The sequence below is a fragment of the Misgurnus anguillicaudatus genome, chromosome 10 (genome assembly GCF_027580225.2).
Source record: "Misgurnus anguillicaudatus chromosome 10, ASM2758022v2, whole genome shotgun sequence".
Classification (NCBI taxonomy): Eukaryota; Metazoa; Chordata; class Actinopteri; order Cypriniformes; family Cobitidae; genus Misgurnus; species Misgurnus anguillicaudatus.
In genome coordinates, this window is record NC_073346.2 from 32,081,949 (window position 1) to 32,097,738 (window position 15,790).

The following is a 15,790-nucleotide window of genomic DNA, read 5'->3' on the forward strand; positions in this document are numbered from 1 at the left end:
ACGTCAGCCACGTCAAAGTCATCCACGTCACTGCAGTGGAAGAGAACACAATGCTGAATTAAGGACCAATTATTTTTGGACCAAAATGTATTTTCAATGCTTCAACACATTCTAACTGACCCACTGATGTCACATGGACTACTTGGATTAAGTTTTTATTACCGTTCTGGACATGGACAGTATACCGTTACTAGATTTTCAATGGAAGGTCAGAAAGCTCGAACTAAATCTAAAACATCTTAAACTGTGTTACGAAGATGAACGGAGGAGGTCTTACGAGTTTGGAACGACATGAGGGTGAGTCATTAATGACATTATTTTAATTTTTGGGTGAACTATCCCTTTAAATCACACTTAACACCAAATAATTGATTTCACAAAATGTTTGTATTTTAAGAGTTAAATTTTACCGTAAAGGTCCACAAAGTCGTTCCCACAGGGCCACACATCTGCACTATAGGTAAGTGTCTATTTCAATAAACTAGTTTAGCCAGACATTTTTGACAGCCTCCAATTAAACACAAAATCCCAAACTATGTTTGTTTGTTGATCTTCTACCGTGTACAAACCAAAGAAATCTTAGCGTGTTTGCTTAATTGATTTCTGCAGCTTTTAAATCTTTAAACGAGTCCTATTTACTGTCAGTTTATTTGTGCTCTTTGAAGTTGGCATTTCAAAAGAGGGAGCTGCACAGCAATATGCAAATGATTGTCTAGGACTGTGCCATGGCTCCATAGGAAATCGACAGTAACACTGGAGAGATTCAACTCGGTGCTTGCATAATATTGATTTCCCATCACAGTTTTGAAGCTTGGGAACACATGTTGATATGTTCCCCACCCCTGTCAGACTCGCTGCTCATCAAAACCAACTTTTCTCCTCTGACAACCATAGATTTATCTCTCATTAGTTTTACCCAAACGGCCCAGGGACAGCTGGTGTTGGACTCTACAGAGCATTTGTGTGTATGGGGGGGGCACAGGTGTGCCTCCAGTTGTGGAATAAAAGCCTTGCAGGCCCAGGTGCACAACATTCTGTGTATCTGGGTCACAGTAATGGGACCGAAAGTAAGACAAGAATACAGATTGTAATCATTCTTTGCCACTGGGTTGTAAGTGCAAATATGTGTAACTATATAATTAGTAGAGATGCACCAATATAAAATTTTCCCACCGATTATTTAGAGTGATATCTGCCAATACCAATGCCGATAATTTGGTGCTTATTTTAACTTGCATGAACTAAATTCTAATGTAAGTTTACAGTCACATAATCACCATTAATATTTAACATTAAACTAGTGTTGTTTCTTTACATATTCTATACACAGAGCTCAAATTCATTGCATTTTCCTGTTCTCTTTTGATTAAGAGGATATATCGGCCATGATCAGGGGACGTTTTTAAAGAGCTCCTATGGTCCGATTGACGATTTTACATTTCCTGTAGTGTGTAAGTGTGTATTAGTACATGTTACGATATGCAAAATTTACAAACACCATAGTAAACAATGATGCAAGTTATCGTCTCCAACGTATATATCTCTTTTCTTAGACTACAACAAACACACTGATTGTAGGCAACAGTTTACTTCCTGGGATTGGTTATGTAGACAAGACCGACATTATTATAATTCCTCTCGCTTCGGACTCAGCCTGCAAGTTAACTCCTGTTAGCATTGCATTGTTAGCGAATCTTTCAAACATGGTAAGGAGCGTCACATTTCCGGCTGACGTCAGAGGTATTCAAGCAAATCACAACGTACAGATTAGCTGGCCAATCAGATACACAGAGCTTTTCAAATCGATTATTTTTGTACAAAATCTGTGTGTTTTAGGAAGACAGTATATCTGGAGCTATAAAAATGTACGGTATGTGGAAAGTAATTTTTTCATAAACCACGCAAACACATTGTATTATACCAAATACACAAAATAACATTGTTTTTAGCAATAAAATAGGTGCACTTTAAATTATCGTCCGATAGTGAGAAAAATTGCTTTTATTGTCCAATACCGATTATTGGCCAATATATCAGTGCATCTCTTATAGACGGTTTCAGCAGTAACAACATAAACAAGCGGCTTTCGTGGTCAACAGGTAACTTTCGGTAAACTCGGCTAAGAATAAATAACAACAAGGTACTTTAAACGTAGTTTATTTATATAACAAGCAAATTAAACAACACATAGATTACCTAGGAAACCAAAACATTTGTTATTTTTGACGAGGTGTTTGTTCAAGAGTTCAGTTTAGCAACTAGTCAGACCATTAAAAAAACTGAAACCGGAAGTAAAGTTCGGACCAGCTGAAATCCGATGCCTCCGATGAAATCGTCTATGATAAGGCATTCGGTGCAATTCGTAACTTTAAAATAAATAATTAAATAAAACTCAGTTATTGAGCAAGTAACCAATCAGCGTTTAAATTTGTCTCCTTAACTTACAACCATTCACAATGGTAAGCATAATGATTACTACGTTTTTTGATACACGTCAAGTTAAGTACATATAGTAACCTGCAATTTTATGTTGCAGTCAGAGATGGCGATAGAGAGGCAACAGTTACAGATCGCACTTTTAACAATGCATGCAATAGTTAACTTTTTTCCAGCCACAATGACATTAACAGCTACAAATATTCAGCAGATGCAAGCAAACTCAGGAAGAAAAGAAAGAGAGATGCTGCAAACTGAGTTCACATAATTACCGAGTGTCAGGGCTTTGGAGAGCTCTCATTTCCCCTGTACAAAGAAAGAGAATACGACTAAACATGCTGATTTCACAAACTGTATATCGAAATGCTTGGCCCACAAACCAGTCGGATACAATTTTCATGTTAATGACTCTAACTGTCAGATAAATTCAATGTTTATCTGTGGTTATATCGAATCAGGTTTAGTCTGTGGAAAACAAAGACGGCAAGAGTGAGGAAGAAATATCCTTAAATGTACCGACAACATGAGTTCAAATCATGCTTGAGAAATTTTTGAATACAACTCCACTAATTTCCCAATTTTTTGTGAGCTGAACCCTTTGGACCTAAATCATTTTGTTTTAAAGAAAGATTTACTCTCCACAAACAAGCTGCACTATGTCAGGTGGACAATCACACAGTAAGCATCCCACCTTAAATTTCCAAGGGCTATTACACAATGATAAGCATTGTGCAATTCTTTCCAGTGGCTGAACTTTCCACACAAAAGGGAACGGTTGTCCTCATTGATCTCTTAATGGAACCGTGTTCAGCTAGATTGAAAGACAAATCAAAACCCCTCATTGGCCGAATGGGATGTTTTTATCTCTTTGTTTGTTTTCAGGCTGACTGATACGAGTTCCATCAGCCCGAATTGCTGATCGCCAGCTTTGATAAATAAATTTCCAACTCAATTCTCACAGTGGAAGGTTTAAATTGAAAGCGTTTCAAGAGCAATTTCGTTTTGCTGTGAAAGTGAGAGATTGTCGAAAAGGACGGAGAAAAGACAGCTTTCTTCTGCAAGATTCAAAATAAATCTAAGTCAGCGTGACCAATCTAACAATTAAGATGAAAAACAGAGGCCGAAATGGTAGCCCCCATGCGGCTGAGGCTTGGTGGGGTTTAGCGTAGAGTGAGAGGATGGAGCTTTCTGATGACCTTGTCCTAATGAATCATTAAAAATGTCATGGCTCTGGGCCACTCTATATATCTTGTCAATAAACTATTATGGGGACAGCCGGGCAGCCAGGTTGGCATGAAGTTCAATTAACCAAGAGGACACGATATGGACATAGAGATTAAAACAGAAACAAATATAGTGCAGGAAAACTGAAAGAGAGAAAGATTTACTGGAATAGTTCACCAAAATATGAAAATTCTCTTGTGTCTTTGCTTTTTAAGCTTTGCCATGTTGACCCCTGTATAAGAAGATAGGAAGTCTTATACATCTGGTGATGGTATGAGGGTAAGTATATATTATGGATTAAGGATTTTATTACACGGCTCGTTTGAATGCTTGATTCTGATTGGCAAGTCGCAACATTTGCAGATTTGTTTTCTCAGATAACAACCGTTCATAACTAATAACATATGGTAACACAGATGCTGCAAATCATTTTGACAAGTATACATTTTAAGATTACACAAAAATTAAATATCATATGTTTTTAATGACATATATGACAAATGATTAAAGCAAATAGTGTGTTTGTGACATTTGAAAGTCTTATCTTATCTTAAAACCTAAGTGGTTTTCCTACCAAAAGATATGCATGAGCAAATACATTTATGAGCAAATAAAATATTTCAAATCAACATTTTTTATTTGAAATTTCTTAGGGAATTGACTGGGTTGAAAAAATGTGTGTCTATAATCTTCACACTGAAAAAATTTAAAGCTCAATGGCATCAGCTGAAGAAGAACTTGAACTTTTTTTATAAAAAACAAACATTTTTTCATTTTTCACCAATATATATTTTATAAATCCGTCGGAAAACGGAAGTAGCTATTGCCTTATTTTCCACATGGTGACGTATATCCGCCGAGTGAAACCGGCTTCTGAAATGAAATAAGACTAAGGGCTGGATTGGAATTTGTCCATCGAGATCTGATTGGATCATTTGAAGTTGGGTCGTGTTGCTAATCGCAGCGATCTTGTCCTGGACCCCGCCCACCTGCCATATCATATGACCAGAAGCAAAGAGAGATCATTTTGAGGAGGGGAGGACATTTGCATTTTGATTAAACACTATGAGGGCATATACATTTTTTAATAATAATTAAGCTCACAGATATTCGATATTCCACAATATTCCAAAACAAATGACAGTTTTTCATCTTATTTTCATGGCGACTTTAAGAAGTAAGGTTTCACCCTACATACTTTTATTTGTTTTATTTTAATATAATTTTTCCAAGTACTACAGTACAGCTATTTTTAAGAAAGTAAATAAGGTTCAATATTATCAAGGTGAAATGGAAAAGACTCGAACCCTAAACCGATAAAAAATGTATAACTTGTAATGCACCATAAGTTGCTTTGGATAAAACGTCTGCCAAAAGTGACCCTGGACCACAAAACCAGTAATAAGTAGCATGGGTATATTTTAGCAGTAGCCAACCAAACATTGTATGGGTCATAATTATAGATTTTTTTATGCTTTTATTTAAATCATTAGGATATTAAGTGAAGATCATGTTTCATGAAGATATTTTGTAAATGTCCCACCGTAAATATATAAAAATGTATTTATCATTAGTAATATGTGTTGCTAACGAATTTGGACAACTTTAGAGGCGATATTCTCAATATTTAGATTTTTTGCACCCTTAGATTCCAGATTTCAAATTGCTGTATCTCGGCCAAACTTATCTCCTAACAAACCATACATCAATGGAAAGCTTATTTATTCAGCTTTCATGTGATGTATAAATCTAATTTTAAAAAATGACCCTTATGGTTTTATTGTCCAGGGTCACAGATATGTAAATGTGATGTAACCAACAGCTTAAAATATAAGCAAAATGTCTTTGTCCTACAGGGGCAGACTTAAAAATAAGTGACAGCTTTGACTTCATTACCAATGGTCTCACATGCCAATACCCACATAAACATATGCATGCCATGAACACAAGCATTCCCAACTTTCTCACCAGCACGGTAACACTGATTCAAACTGACCCAAACGGCTCTCCAGGGCTTCATTTACAACCAAAAAAGATCATTTTGTAAAAATTTGGCTTGCTCACAAAACTTTATCCTGCAGCAGTCTCTGAACTTTTACAAACCCTCACACACATGCTCACTCGTGACAGCATGCATTTAAAGGCACAATTATAATCCTTTTGTCTCAGACAACACCTTATATGCAGAGACTCACATACCGTGTGATCTTCAAAATAACTCTGAGCATTGTGAAATCTCCTGTGCACATTGCTATAATGGTCCTCTCTAAAGTGTGTGATGGTCAAGTCCTTAGGCTAGCCGCAGCAGATGGGGAATGGACTAATTGTATGAACCAAACGAACGGGCGAGAAACGGGTGGTCCGCGATGCCTCCGAGCTTTAAATTTCTTCCGCTGTCTGAATGTGACATTTAAGGGCAAGGAATGCAAGAAGGTTCCATAAAGTAACCTAAAAGTAAATTATAGCTTAATCAAATGGTCATTGTTTATATATTTTAGCAGCTATATTTCATTCGGTGCAAAACGGCATCTGGCAGGGGAGGTAAGTGCAGGCCATTGTTTGTTTCTGGATTTACTGTCAGCGCAGAAGCAATGAAGGGGTAATTAATGGGCCACTAGCGGTAAACAAACCTCCTCAAACTGACAGCATGCATAAGTGAGCATCTTTTCAGATGACTAATGAGTGACATCTCTAATCACCTGCCGAGGGCTGAAATCATCACTGTCTGGAACATTCTCGTTTCATATTGTGAAATTCGCACATAATAACACTCCATTACCTATCATTCATCATTCCTCAAGCACTTTGTTGTGCATGGTAGAAATGCTGTTCAATTTGTGTTTTGTCAAAATCAACAAAATCTAGAAAAACAGGGTTGGTGGAATCACAGAACCATGAGCGGTTTGCAGGGTCAGTCCCCTGGAGAAACCTGGGGTTAAGTGCTTTGCCTGATCGAGGCACAACGGTGGTGCATGGCTTGATTAAAACCAGGAACCTTTTGGCTAACCTCTATATCACACCATACAGTATTCACCCAGTTTGATAAGTAACTAGCTCATTGACAAAGCTTGCACTAGACTCTCCACCTGTCCTCAGCTGTCGGTGGATGAGCACACGGTCAGCATACTGTACCCTTTCTAGTATCATAATAGGAGTTGACAGGCTTCTCCCTGACCTGGCTGTGCACAGAGCCCAAAATAGGCAAAGGTGTAGCTGGACAAGTGCATGTGTCCTCTAAACATCAAGTGCATGTGGCAGGCAAAAGGGTAAGCAGCACATAATTACACTCACAGTTCACACTAAACCAAGACAGAAATGGCAACCGGGTCTAAAGGGTGCCCGGTAAACTGCAGTGCCGCTGAGCTATGAACAAACAGTACCTGCTGTTGTATGCCGCTAACCTCCCAGTCCTGTTTTGACTTGATTTTATTGACATAAGTAAGCTTAGCGATGGTGACAGTGTCCAATAACTTAAAGGATGAGTCAATTATCTTAAAAAAAAGATAATTTACTCACCACCATGTCATCCAAAACGTTGATGTCTTTCTTTGTTCAGTCGAGAAGAAATTATGTTTTTTTGAGGAAAACATTCCAGGATTTTTCTCATTTTAATGGACTTTAATGGATCCCAACACTTAACAGTTTTAATGCAGTTTAAAATTGCAGTTTCAAAGGACTTTAAATGATCCCAAACGAGGCATATCAAAAAACATCATTTCTTCTTGACTAAACAAAGAAACACATTAACATTTTGGATGACATGAGTAAATTGTCTGGATTTTTTTTTTAGAAAATGGACTAATCCTTTAATAAAAGGTGAATACATAAATGATTGCTAAATTTGATTATTGATGCAAAGATAAGGGCTTTTTTGATTTAAACTTCAGTAGCATAAATGGCATGCAAAGATGGTAAGTTTATTTTTTTTTTGCATTCAAAATATCTATTTCAAAAAATCCTAAAGTCGCCATGAAATGGAAGCGATTGTCTTATTTTCCCAGTGGTGACGTATATCTGAGTGAAACGGCTTCTGAAATGAAAAAAAATGTAGCGCTTGTATTGAATTCGGATTGGATCATTGGAAGTCTTTTTATAGACCCCGCCCACCTGCCATATGACCGGGAGTACTAAAGAGTGATCAATTTGGGGAAGGGAGAAAATTTGTGTTTTTGATTAAAGATTATGAGGGCACATTATTTTTTTTTTTAATAATAAAGCTCACAGATAAGTAATTTGTAAAAAATAAACTGCAATGTGTCAAAACAGGGATAAACCAAACCTGCCGGGTTGTAATTTAACCTATAATGGGTTGTTCAACCCAAAATGCTGAGTTGTTTAAACCCATTGTTGGGTCAAATATTAAAGAGGACTTTTCACAAGTCTTTTTAGATGTCAAATAAATCTTTGGTGTCTTCAGAGTACATATGTGAAGTTTTAGCTCAATATACCCCACAGATAATTTATTATAACATGTTAAAATTGCCACTTTTTAGGTGTGAGCAAAATGTGCTGTTTTGGGTGTGTCCTTTAAAATGCAAATTAGCTAATCTCTACTCTAAAAGGCAGTGTCGTGGTTCGATAGTGCAGATTAAGGGGCGGTATTATCCCTTTCTGACATCACAGGGGAGCCAAATTTCAATGACCTATTTTTCACATGCTTGCAAAGAATGGTTTACCAAAACTAAGTTACTGGGTTGATCTTTTTCACATTTTCTAGCTTAATAGAAGCATTGGGGACCCAATTATAGCACTTAAACATGGAAAAAAATCAGATTTTCATGATATGATATTTAACATTGCTCGAGTTCATTTAACCCAACAGTAGGGCTCATCCATTTTTGACCCAATGAGTGTACACCCCAACACCCATGGTTTTATCAGTTATATATCACTCAGCTTCACCTCAGTAACATATGGGAAATCTAATATAAATCCACAAGGCACTGCGAGTGAACATCAGCAACCTTGGTGCTTTTTTGTTTAACATCCAGTCGTTGACCCTTGCTTCCTCTCTTGGCCCATCACTGCTACACACAAGCTCTTGAAGATTACTCTATAAATTTTATTGGGGTTGAAAAGACGGGTCTGTGTGTAAAGCACGTAAGCCATTATCAGTGTTTACCAAACCAATGAAGGCACCACAGGAGCGGTCTTTATGAGGATTAGAAAGCTGCCCCACGGTCCACCCTATGCGCGCTGCATAGTAATGCTAATGCTAATTGTGCCGGACAAACTGTTACGCCTGCTCTATGAATGGCTTTCTGATTAAACGGCAAGTGACACTGGAGTGAGTCAAGGGTTCTGGTGTCTCTCATCATGTGACAGGCAAATAATAACATACATGCTGTGTGTTTCCGTAGGTCTGTGGGTTCGAAACCCTGGCAATGTTTGGAATAATAAAGCTCAAATCAAGTTATGTGGGACCGGGCTAAACATTTTCAATGGATTTCGTGGTACGTTATGGATTTTATATGTGTGGTAAAATGGTATTTTTGTCCAAAAACAAAAAAACAAATAAACAGCTAATTATGTTTCAATCCAAATGTAAACCAAAGGTAAATCATAAATTTACAAATAAAGAAATAAAAGTTTACAAATGCTTTACACGTGTCCTACTATGCAATCATTACCTGGAAGATGCTACATTATGACTCAGAAATCCAACCCTACAAGGGCTATTATTAGTATGACTGCTAATATTAACAAAGATGGGACGTTTTATCCAAATCTTGCACGTAAACAGGACAAAACAAGCAGAACCGTTTCAAATTCACTTGGACTGAGTGTGTTAGCATGAAGCTAAACAATAGATTCAAAAATAATTGTCTCCCAGAAGACCTTGCATTGGCTTGACTTCCCCATGCAAGCGTTGGGAGTGAGAGAGTCCTTCAAACTGCCTCTGATAATGAGATACAAAGCTCTCCAGCTGCCAACAGGACTGTGTACCCATTGTGCTGTATTCTCACAGAATTGTTAAGAGGACACTTTAGTGTGTTGCAGAGTTTTTAAAGAGTCTGCCCTGTTGAAATATCAAACTTGTTCTGGGTTTCAGACCAGACATGTGGCAGACGGTACTCAGATTTGTGAGTGCAGGACCGGCTATGTTTCATTTAAAAGACAACGTCTGTATGGTTTAATGCTGATGCTAAAGCTTTCTAACAAGCTCTCATCCAAAGTTAAATTATCCTGTAATTCTCCATTCAGGAGATGTATGATCATTGTATCAGACAGCACATTTCTCAAAGAACGTCTATAAGGGAATACCAATGTGCACTCTTTCGAGGGAATAAAACAGGGAAGCATTACTTTAGAGGAGGAAAAGCCAGACAATTTCAGTCAACATGTCAAGAGGTATATGCATCTGATCTCCAGATTCACTTTCTTAAACAATCACCCAAATGACCTCAATCAGAATCACAAACAACCTCGACGTTGTAGGATTCAGGTGATGGACTGGACCCTCGCTTGCAAAAACAAACATTTGCTTCCCCCGGTGTAAACTACACATCCTGCCCCTGTGAAGATATCTGAGACCACACCACATGTGCTGTCTGGTGACTTCCAGGTGAAAAAATATCACTAATTACACCAAACAAACAGCAGAATGAAGATTTGCTTTGAGAGCTCTGATTAGTGAAATCAGCCCTGCATGACCTAAACCACTTTACCCAAACTCACAGCCTTAATTAGAAGATTTTCTCCATAACATTTACATTCACTTAAACCCAAATACTCAATGATACCAGGTGACCTCATTTCGGTTTAGCCAACATGTCATCGTGTATTCATTTCATGATAATTCACTGTAGTTACCTGGCAAAGTACTGTTCATTACGTCACTGGTTACCGTATTACAGCGAGAACACACCGTAGCAAAACAGCATTATTTGGAAATACCTTAAAAGCCAGAACTAATGTTAACCATCACATATGCCAACATCCATCTATTCTTCAAACTCGCCAATATGAAAACATGGTAAGAACATGTACTATGTATTATAGTGTTGTTTCTACCTTTGTAATGGTATTTTGTCAACTACATTGCTATACTGTATACATAAAACTGTCCTTTGTTAATTAAATTATGAAACTGCTGGAGACAAACATCACACATTTAAGAAAAATAAAATTATAAAACAAAGTGAAACAAAGTCGAAATTGATAACTCTAATGGTCTCCCTAGAATCAATATGAGCTGCATGGGACAAAAGTTATAGAATATTACAATCACATTGTATTATGATGATTAATCGTGACTAATCGTTTGCAGAATAAAAGTTTTTGTTTACATCATATATGATAATTCTGTATATATAAATACACACATATGCATGTATATGTGTAGAAAAGGTGTATGTGTATTTTTATATTTACAAATAATTTATATTATGTATAAATATGCATTTTACATAATTATTATACACTGTACACTCAAATATATATATATATATATATATATGATGTAAACAAAAACTTTTATTCTGCAAATCGTTATGCAACCCTATTGTAAAGTGCAGTATAATAAAGAATGCACAAATATTATTACATTTTGTGTATCGTAATAGTGCAATACAATAAACACTACATATGATATCAGCTTAAAGAAAAACAAACTACATATTGCATTAGCCTACATATGATGTTGTATGCTTCATTACTTCATAAATACACAAATTAGCCTACTGTTGTTAAACTATTATATCATATTATATTCAATAAACCTGTATTATAATTTATCACAAAATAAATACAGTTTGTGTTTAGTGAAGCTGTGAGGGAAAGACCAATTTCCATGATGGGAACATCGATGGTAAGAGATGAAGGGAATCCAGATTTATGGGCTGATGCTGCTTGAAATTTCGTTTCAATACCACAGTTTATTAACTAATGGGACTGTACATGACAGACATAAATGAAGGGGTGTTTTTGCGACGTTTCCAACAATAGGCATGTACAAAAATGTAGCCTACAGACGCATTAAAATAGAAAAAATAACTATGTTTACCTCACATTTTAAGCACACGTGTTTTAAAACGTTTAAATTAAACAAAATATCCCTTCATAATAAAATATGAACAGAAAAGGTAGCAACTTTACCTCTCATGTTGTGAATTTTAACCGTGACCTCGGCGGTTGACACCAAACGGTGCGCTAGGTACACGCGCCCCGACTCTCTCTCTATCTGAACCGGCGAGTTTCCCTGTGAAAGCACCTCGAACCACTTCTTCTCAAACCTCTGCTCCGGTACCGTAAAGATCAAGTCTCCTGCTTTCACGTTTTCAGACACTGTGACGGTGTAGGATAATTCTTCAGAGACGGCTCTTGTCTTCCTACTTCGGTTAAGTGCTTCTTTTATTTCATTTTTAACGTTAAAATGGACTACGTCAACTAAAATAGTCACGTTCTCATTCGCGCTATTGCAGCCCGACAGGCGCGCGCTCAGTATGTAGCTCGATTCTTCGTTAAAAGTTTTGGTGGTTTTCAAAACGAATCCTGTGTTTTCCAGATATTCAAGTGAAAAATCCGACGAGTTCTCGCCTGTCAAAGTCGGGGTTTGTTCTGCCAACTTTGAATCTTTGCATTCGTTTCCCAATGGTAAAAGAAATCCAGCGACTAGTGTTCCAGCCGGCGTGTTTTCCTCAACTTGTCCATGAAAAATAGCAGAATTCACGATCTCAAAAGAAATGATAAACAAAGTGATTAAAATACTGGCACACTTGAATCTGCAAAATCCCGGATCCAGTAAATGTGCCCTCATGATTCCATCAATTCTGGTACTGTATTTGTCCTTAAAAAGTTTCGCACATGCACTAAAAATAAGCTAGAAATATAGCCTAAGCCAGCGTTTAAGTAAACGAGTTAGCACGAATTCACATCTGTTCAAAAGCTACATTAATTCCACAGTTTTTAATGTAAGATGTTAATATGGCTCCGCGTTTGGCATCGTTCATGGACACTCTCACTCATTCCAGCATCCACTGATACACAGCATCTCTAGACTCCATGTGGTACCCTGAACTCCGCCCACAAAGTTTAAACCAATCACAGCGATGGGGAGGTTGGACTGGGCGTTAATACCCGCCCACCCAATGAGCACTGTAGACAAGCGTTCATTCTTTAGAAGATTTTAGCTTTTTGCATATAAACTTTCTGAAAATATAATGCTCGTATACATTGTTAACGTGTTTTTTGTTCAAATCCATACCCAAGATTATAAAGTTGACACAATTTAAAATCTAAAAGTATTGGTAACACTTTAAAATAAGGTCTTATTCGTTTGCATTAGTTAATGCATTAGCTAACAAGAACTAACAATGAGCAATATAATATATATTTACAGCTTTTTAAATATTTGTTAATGTTAATTAATACTAATATTTAATACGTAAACGTTCACTCATGTTACTTCATTATGCATTAACCAAGGTTAATAAATGCAAATAAAGAAAATAGTAAATGTTAAAAAATTAACATTAACTAAGATTAACACATGCTTTAGAAGTATTGTTAATTTTTTATTCATGTTAACTAATGTAGTTAACGTTAAAATGGAACCTTATTGTAAAATGTTGCCAAAGTTTAATGTGTTTAAATAATTATGGCTATGCATCTATACATGATATTGATATATCTTTACAATGTGTGAACACTATCTTTATGGTATAGTAAACTGTTGTAAACTGGAAGATATGAGTCATGGTCTTGTTTAGTGTCTCCTCAGTCTTGAGGTTAAACAGAAGTGCATTCAAGTGCCTGAGTTCAGGTACTTGACAGAATAATGCTTATTCATAGAAATTTACCAGACCTCAGCAAGGAAGTACACAACTGATGCAAAGGGCTTTAATCATTTGCCTGAACAAAGGGGTTTTCACCATGCATTTCCATTTTCTTTTAAAAATTCATTTATGTTCACTACATGATTTCCAACTAAACAACACCTATGAAAACCAGGTGCATGCTGGGTAACTTTAGAGTCCCATCCTGCATTACATAATCAGTAAAATTAATTTTGCATGGAAGCTAAAACTTTTACGTTCGTCTTTCAAATTAAAGGGACACTCCAGTTTTTTTAAAAATATGCTAATTTTCCAACTCACCTAGAGTTAAACATTTGATTCTTACCGTTTTGGAATCCATTCAGCTGACTTCCGGGTCTGGTGCTACCACTTTTAGCATAGCTTAGCATAATCAATTGAATCTGATTAGACCATTCGCATCGCGCCTAAAAAATAAGCAAAGAGTTTCGATATTTTTCCTATTTAAAACTTGACCCTTCTGTAGTTACATCGTGTACTAAGACCGACGTAAAAAAAAATTAAAAGTTGCGTTTTTCTAGGCAGATACAGCTAGGACTATACTCTCATTCTGGCATAATATTCAAGGACTTTGCTGCCATAACATGGCTGCAGGAGGCGCAATGATATAACATAGTGCCCGAAAATAGTCCCCTATTGAAAGATATAAGAGGACTGTTCTTCGGCTGCTGAGTAATGTCACTGCGCCTCCTCAAATCGTGACCCTTAATGCTACAGTGGCGAGCTTTTATCTGTATGAAAATAAATATAATTATTTTGTATTGCAACCTTGCCTCTTATTTCAGCGGATGATCAATTTACAATTGCACACTCTACAATTGTTTTTTTTTTTCATTTTTAAATGTCTTTTTATTCATTCTTTTTCAATTGCTAATGAGCATTTGCTTATTAGCAGAAAGCATTGTGATGTTCCATCATAGAAATGCATGATGGCTACATGCACATGCATTGTATGTTTTTTCAAGGTAAGGAGATGAATCGGATGGGCTCAATACCAATCTCGATCTCTTGATTTAACAATGTTTTTCAAATCCAACCGCCTTTCAAATGGAAATGAAATCAACAGATATGAGTGCCATTATGGACTCAATAGTGGGGATTCATTACTGTGCATGCTTTCCCCACGGCTCTGTGTAGATCTGTAACAATGCTGTGTACTTTTAGGGTAGGTGGGCACCCGGGCGTGTCTGACAATCTGTAAATGGGCACAGAGAAAATTGTTCTCATTTTAAGGTCACTCTTAGTTAATCGCTGCACTGCAGGAATATCAAATTGTCAAGGCTTTTGTTCAGTGAAAGCAACACTGTTGTGTTAATGTCCCTGGCCAGATTTGCCTCGTATAATTATTTGGTGTTGTGCACGTGTTCATATTGTGCTCAGATGTGCACTAAACCTTTGTCAGTTGTGATGAATGAACACAATGGCAAGATAAGGACCCACACATGGGAATACTTATTATAATCAACCCCACACTGCAAAATACAAGATATAATACAGTATTTGACATAAGGTTTTGCTCATGAGTTAACTTGAAAGATCAAGAAGAATCATATAAATCAGTTAAACAGTGGCTATTATTTATTATTCATATCAGAATGAAGTATTTCAATAAACCATGTGATTTTTAAACATGAGCACTATTGTACACAACCTAAACCCCATTTCCCTCTTTAAAATGTCTTAGCTAAACTTCAACAGAAATAAGCAGCGTCTTCAGAATGCAAAACTCTTGCTAAAAGAGACACAAGCATGCTTTAAATGGATTAAAGAAATCACCTGCACATTTCTCTAAAGTCAAATAGACTTGTTTAAGTATGAAAGCCCCCGCAGCAGCCCACCTCCTCCTCGCTTCTCTTTGAGAAGCATAACACAAATTACAGCAATTTACCCCAAGAGGCAGTGTGTGTGTGACAGCAGAATGGGTTTCGAGTTGACGGTGTCGAATGTCGTGTCACAGTCACTCGCGCCAGTCTTTCATCATATTTTGGCATGCCTCTCTGTGGAAAAAGTGACAGGAATAAAGAAAGACCGCAATCTTGCGAACCTTGAGTTTCTCCGTCAAAGGTCACCAGAACTGACAGGAATTCTCTCTCTCACTATCATTCCCTGATTTCCTTCTCATTTCTATCTGTATACTCGCTCTCTCTCTCTCTTTGCTTTGTCTATTCCTCCATTGCTCCCACCTGCTTCTCTCTTCTAACTAATCTAACTGACAGTCAAATGAATGCCAGGTGGATTTCTTCTCTCCACCCCTCTCGCATCACAGACAGAAAAAGAATTATTCGGCATTCAGAGGAGCCTTGCTCGTCTATCTC

The 15,790-nt window shown here is 37.0% G+C and overlaps 1 protein-coding gene across 1 annotated transcript in view; it reads right to left on the reverse strand.

Moving 5' to 3' along the window:
• The window catches only part of LOC129448491 (neural-cadherin), a 163,810-nt gene extending 151,179 nt beyond the window's left edge, over positions 1 to 12,631 (reverse strand). Inside the window, exon 1 of the mRNA XM_073872386.1 lies at positions 11,758 to 12,631. Coding sequence (XP_073728487.1) covers positions 11,758 to 12,418 — 661 coding nt within the window. The 5' untranslated portion in view covers positions 12,419 to 12,631. The remainder of the gene's footprint in view (positions 1 to 11,757) is intronic.
• Positions 12,632 to 15,790: the final 3,159 nt, after the last annotated feature.